The sequence below is a fragment of the Galeopterus variegatus genome, unplaced genomic scaffold, assembly GCF_000696425.1.
Source record: "Galeopterus variegatus unplaced genomic scaffold, G_variegatus-3.0.2 Scaffold9308, whole genome shotgun sequence".
Lineage (NCBI taxonomy): Eukaryota > Metazoa > Chordata > Mammalia > Dermoptera > Cynocephalidae > Galeopterus > Galeopterus variegatus.
In genome coordinates, this window is record NW_007735419.1 from 6,414 (window position 1) to 12,915 (window position 6,502).

At 51.0% G+C, this 6,502-nt stretch overlaps 1 protein-coding gene across 1 annotated transcript; it reads right to left on the reverse strand.

The window, feature by feature from the left end:
* Window positions 1-3,083: 3,083 nt before the first annotated feature.
* On the reverse strand, window positions 3,084-6,502 carry MARCH9 (membrane-associated ring finger (C3HC4) 9; the record flags this gene model as incomplete). The annotated part of the gene is made up of 4 exons (XM_008593539.1): window positions 3,084-3,938; window positions 4,194-4,386; window positions 5,238-5,393; window positions 6,398-6,502. Coding segments are annotated over 4 exons (789 nt in total), but the record flags the coding sequence as incomplete, so codon positions are not given.

Here is a 6,502-nt window from a genome sequence, read left to right on the forward strand (position 1 = left end):
GGAAATAAAAATATATATATATATATATATACACAATCTTTAGTTTTGAAATAAAAAATTCAATGTTCCACTGTGACTTTTGACTTCTCTCCCACTCCCACTTCCTACAAGACCCCATCTCTCACTTTGGTTTCTCAGGTCCTGGAAGTGACCCCCATAACAATGGGAGGTTTGGATTCCTGGAGGAGTGGTTTGCAACACAAACCCAGACATGTTTCTGTCTGTAGTGGGAACAGCCAATTCTAGTCTGGCTCCCTGTAAGAGGTTAAGGGGGTGGCAGTGAAAAGGAACTGCAGGGGCTAAGTCGTAAGATGGGTCAGGGCGCTAGGGATTTGCAGAGATGGGTGGAGGCCACTGACTCTTTGGTAAGAGAAGTACTTTTGGAACCTGGACTGCCAGGATTGAAGGAAGTCCTAGAATGGCCTCTTTGCCTTCTCTGGAAAAGTTGCTCCAAGATAATTTCCTTCAGAGAAAGACAAGGATATAGTCAGAGAAGAGGACTAAGACAGAATTAAAGCTGAGTGGGGGGGTGGCCAGAAGCCCTGGGGCACTGAGGCGGGAGAAGGAGGGTGGGCAGAGGGAGCCTCTGTTTCCCTGAGTCAGCACTCTTTGGCCCCCCAAAGACTGGGCACAGCTCTCCCCTTGTGATGTATACAGATTAACTCATCTTCCATCCAAATAAATCTCTCAGCACACTCCACGCAGCTCCCTCTGCATCCCAAATTACCCTCCCCACGTCAGGACTTGCCCTCCTTCCCCAGCTCCTGACCCCCACCCCATTCCAATTAGTTGGGTGTAGATGGAGATTTCACTTCACACTTCTTCCTCCTCTGCACCTCCTCAGCCCCCTGACCTGGACATGGTTCCCTGACCACAGAAACTCCATTAGCCACCAGGCTTTCGGGGGGTGGGGGGTGTCTATCTAATCATGCGAGATCTACAGAAGGGCAGGGCATACCCAAAGCATTGTGCAGAGACCAAGGTTTTTGTGCATTTAATGCCAATCTTTTCAACTCCCTCTCTGCTGTACACTCAGTCTCCACCCCTGCTTCCCATCACTAAGCTCAATTTGATCCTAAATGATCTGATTTTTAGCAAATTTGAGCTTTGAGGGAGAATAAAGCCCCATTTGCTGTCAGAGCCCTTCTCCTGGAACAGTGATGAGAATTCTACTCACTCACACTCCCCACTTGAGGAGGGCAGCAGTTCCTATGATCCCTTTCCTGGACAGGATCTCTTTAAGTTGGAAAAGGGAAAGAGAGGAGAACCTACTGACTGCCTGGCTTTAGGATCCAGAGTGGAAATAAAGACAGTGTGTTCATGTGTCTCTGTTCTTGGGTATGTCTAAGCTTCCATTTGGAGCCACCACAGGGGAAAGCCCAGGCTTGGCACAGAGAGCTCCACCTGTGTCATGTCTACCTAAGCCCTATCCACCAGTATAAGTATTAATAGTCACTCTGATGTGCTGTCTCCCATCTGGTCCCCATCAGCTCTTCTGTGAACAGCAAATTAGTAAAAGTCTGGCCTTTCGGTCTCACCAGGTGGGGAGTGTAGAGGGTTATCTCTCTGGGGAAAGTTTCCCATTGGGAAGATGGAGGGCTCAGCCTCAGTTCCCTATCCACTGTGATCCCCTCAGAAGTTGGAAGTGATATGTATCCACACTTCAAGGTGACTCAGATCCCAGTGGTGCTTTGGTTCCTACACCCCCGGGAGAGTCTGGGTGCCAGCACCATGGAGAGCAGCCAAGACCCCTTTTGGAGTGGGGAAGAGGATCAAGGTTTCCTGGGCAAGGATATCTGGTCCTTCAAAAGAGAAGCATTTTCTCCTAAACATCCCCAGAGAGGAGGCAGAGCAGAACCTTCCCTGAGAGAAGGACCAATAATAAGAAAGGCCTCTGGATCTGACTTTAGCAATATATGAAGGAATTATTTTAATTGCTGATTAATAGTTCACTTAAAAGACACCATCATTCATATAATACGCAGCCCCAAGGCCTCAGGAGAAAGGGACTAGGTTTCAGGCTAACCCACATTTTAACCAGTCCTTCCCAAATCTTTTCTCTATAAACAACAGTCCTCTATGCACTGCCTCCAAGCACAATACTGTCCAGTTAATACCACTAAGTGGGCACAACAGGATCAGACCTTCGCAGGTCTATTCTTTTTTATTTTTTTTGAAAGATGACCAGTAAGGGGATCTTAACCCTTGACTTGGTGTTGTCAGCACCATGCTCACCCAGTGAGCAAACCGGCCATCCCTATATGGGATCCGAACCCATGGCCTTGGTGTTATCAGCACCGCACTCTCCCGAGTGAGCCACAGGCCGGCCCCTGCAGGTCTATTCTTGAACTGCCATAGGAAATAACTTAAAATGGGGTTGGAGACTCAAACCATTAGGGGATTCCCTCCATCTCACTCCAAATGAGTCCAAATTCACTTCACACCACTTTTCTGGGTGAGCACAGTACCCGGGAAGAACTAATAGAACCCAGATGATCTCCAGAACAAGACGGATGGCTCCAACCTTCCCCGGCTCCCAGCCCCAAAGTTTAGAGGATTGGAGAAGTTCTCATTTTTACAAACAACCACCATCCTTCACATTTGCAATGTCAATTTCTCCTCATATTTCCATATCTATTATGTTACTCAACATAAAATTGCAAGGTTTTGTGCAACTCCAGATGAAAAACATATATTAAAAGTTGCTATACCAGCTACTATGTGAAATAAATGGACCATCAACTAGTCTACAAATCTTTTTCATGCCATTACTGATTTTCTTTGCAATGGCATCCAAACTGTCTCTTGTTAATCCTCATTCCAACCCTATGAGGTAGACAGGACAACCATAGCGGAGAGGTTTTTTTTTTCCTAAATCACAAATCACAGGTGGCAGGTCCACCCCTTAGATAACTCTGTGCACTGCCACCTAGCAGCCAGAGTGAATTATTCACCAGCAAGTGGGAGTCACATCTCCAATTCAGAACACACTGCTGCATCTGGGATTTGCAACCTGTGCGGAGAAACCTCCTCACACCTCCCAACCCTCCAGAAAAGCCCCAGATGAGAAAGGAGTCTCCACGTGCATATAAATGATTCTTTATGCCCTTCCCCCATGCAATAGGGGGTGGAGCAGGAGGAAGTCCCCTGCCCTCATGCAGGGAAACGGGAGGTCAATGTATAATAGTCTTATTGCCAGATGCCCTGTGGCCATGGGTGGGGAATGGGGGTCTACAGCCCCTTTGTTCTGGCATTGGTCCCACTTCACCAAGTCACCGTGGTGGAGCTGGGGGGCTGGAGGCCCTAGGAGCTGAGGTAAAGACGGTTCTCTCCAGGGAAGAAAAGCTGCACTCCCCACCTGCCCACTGGCCATCTCAAGATGAGTGTGAGGAGTTGTCAGTGGGGGCTGGAACATCATCCAGGTGTCACCACCCAGTGGGCAGTAGAGGCCAGACAATGACTCCAGCTTGAGGCTGCCCACAGAGATCCTCAGTGGTGGGGGAAGTGTGCCCCAAACACCTTGTCCAGGTGGTACCTCCAGCAACCATGAGAGCTCATCTCTGGCTAATGCACTGACTCAAGATCCCTGCTCTGGAGTCCAGTTCAGACCGTGGTGACCCTCATGACAACCTCTCGACCAGAATGGGAGCTGGAACGGGCATCTGGTGGCCTCAGCTGTCCAAGGAGATGCAGGATTGTGTAACCACAGCGCTGAGGCAAGAGCGTCCGCATGCGCTGGGCGGCTGGGGGACGGCTGGTGGCCGCAGAGAGGGGGCCCGTCCGTGAGGTCCTGGGGCCTGGCTTCCCTGCCGTCCCTCCCCCTGCATCTCCTCCTATGTCCTTGGTCTTGTCATAATTCAGGACCTTCCACTGCTGGTTCACTGCCTGCCAGCGCTTGAAAATGCGGTAGACAGAGGAGCCTTCATGGACGATGAGGCCTGAGCAAGAAGGATAAGAAACCCAGGGTCAACGTCTGCCCAGACCTAGGACAGAAGTACTTAAGCTAGCATTTCTGCAGAGTGAGGAGATACAGCTACAAAGGGCCCTGGAAAAGCAGGGAAGGGAAGGGCTCCAGGATGGTCCCAAAGACCCCCAGGAAATATGGCCATGAAACTGAAAGGATGGGCAGGGAAGCTAAGTGCATAAGTAAGAAGAAGATGATGAGCACATACGTAGGAGAAAGGTGCCCTCACCTATGCAGACGACATCCATGAAGCCGTACATGCCATAGCAGATCTGAAAGAGCAGATCCTGCCGTTGCCACTTGGCTGAAGGGCTGAGTGAGGACCAGATGAGCCAGGAGATGCTGGCGACGAGGAAGAGGGAGCCCAGAACTATGGCAGCAATCTGGACCTTCTCGATGACCGTCAGGGAGATGGCCTGCCACTGTGTGGGAGAAAGGGCTCCAAAAAGTCACAGAAGGGATGGAGAGCTAGGTGACGGGTGGCCCTGAAGAGAAGAATGCTCCAGGAGCCTTCCCTAAACCCTTCAAGCAGGATTAACATCTTCTCGGTGCCCTGATCAAACTTAGAATGTGGCACCTGTCTGACACTGTCTTACTGTAGAAAGGCAGGTCAGGCATGTGCTCTAAAGCCAAAACACCTAGGTTTGAATCCTAGATCTTTTTTTTTTTTTAAAGATGGCCGGTAAGGGGATCTTAACCCTTGACTTGGTGTTGTCAGCACCACGCTCTCCCAGATGAGCTAACCGGCCATCCCTATATAGGGATCCGAACCCTTGGCCTTGGTGTTATCAGCACCACACTCTCCCAAGTGAGCCATGGGTCGGCCCCTTGAATCCTAGCTCTTAACTCCATCACTTACTGGCTGAGTAACCTTGGGCAAGTGTTTTAGTCTCTTTGTGCATCAGTGACCTGATCTGTAAAACTGGGATAATAATGGTTTCTAACTAACAGGATTATTATTAAAAGAGTTAATACACACCAAAACTTGACACACAGAAAACACATGTTTGCTATCATCAACATTCTCATTTTTTCCCTTTTTGTTGTCTCAGTGCCTAGAACAGTGCCTGGAATACAAGTGGCATCCAATAAATGTGTTTGTGAATAAATGAAGGAAGGAAGGTTTACAGACACACAGGAGACTGTGGTAATGGTGCGGAAGGGTGGCTTGGGGAAAAGGGGAAATGAGAAGAAACAGCCTCCCTGGAAATTCCCTGATTCCGTTGGTTGAAAGTCTCTCGCTCAGTCTCAGAGTCCTCTCTTTGCATCTCACCTGCAGTGGGTTCTTGGTGCTGATTGCCAGGACCTGGTACTTGAAGTAGCAGAGCTCACAGCTCCAGGAACCCCTCTCGCTGATCCAGCGGATGAGGCAGGGCTGGTGTGTGCAGCGCACCGAGCCGTCGCAGCGGCAGGGGCTCAGAAGCTCCCCCTAGAGGAAGAGTGGGGAGGGGTCCTGTCAGCTATCACCACCCAGACCCCATTCTACCGCTCTCCGGGACAGAGAAACCTCCTCTTCAGGTCATTCTCCCACCTTTAAAAACTCAGGCCTTTCGCCCCAAACAGGGCAAGAGACTACGGCTGCAGCAGAAAAGAAAGAAGTTAGAGCTCATGGGAAAGTTCTCATACCAAGGAGATGGATGGAAAGGGCTGGGGGCAGAAGGAATGGGTCTTCTTTTTTCTTAGAATTTGGGAAGGGTGGTTTCTAAGACTTTCCAGAGGGAAGTCTTCCCCTTAGGATCTGGAGCGAGGGAAGAGTCAGAGCTTCTGAGCCATGCCTTCCTTCCCTCACTCCATCACTGTAAAGTATCATAGATCTAGTGCAGACTGGGATGGGTTACCAGTAAGGAAGAAATCCTGAGGATGGGAGTGGAGGAAGTTCCCCTCTAATTAAGGAATCATTCCTCACTGCAGAGAGACATCCCCTGGCACTAACCCGGGGACCGCGTTGACCACAAAATTTTAACAAAGAATACTCTTTGGAATGAGATGGAAAGTTGTGGAACTGGAAGTAAAGAAAAGTGCCCCACGGGGAGAAATACTGAGTTAGGCAAGGACGCCGGCTGGGCCCCTCCCTTCAAGGTGAGAACAGAAGCATTCTTCTTTCTGCCCACCTCCAAGAGAATAGGTCCCCTCAGCCTACCGGTGACCCTGGGTTGAGAGGAGCAGGAGAGAAGGCTGTCCCCGTCAATGGGTGACAGGGATTGTTATCCCTCCGAGGAGAAAACTCCACCTCTTCCTGGGGACCCCTTATCCTCCCAACCCAAACACGCGCTCCAGGAGTCTCCAGCCAGCCCCCAAGCCTCACACCATTCCCACTCCGGCTCCTGGGTCCCGCCCAGCCTCCTCAGGCCCCGCCCCCTGGTCGCCGTCTCCCCGGACGCCCCAGGTGCGCGCCCCCACCCCTCCCCGCCCGGCCAGGTGCCCAGGCCTGACCTGCTCCGGGCCCTGGAAACAGATCCGGCACTGGGGTGTTCGGAGCCCGCTGTCCAGGCTGCTGCTGAGCGACAGGGCGTCCAGTGCGCCTGGGGGCGGCGGCGG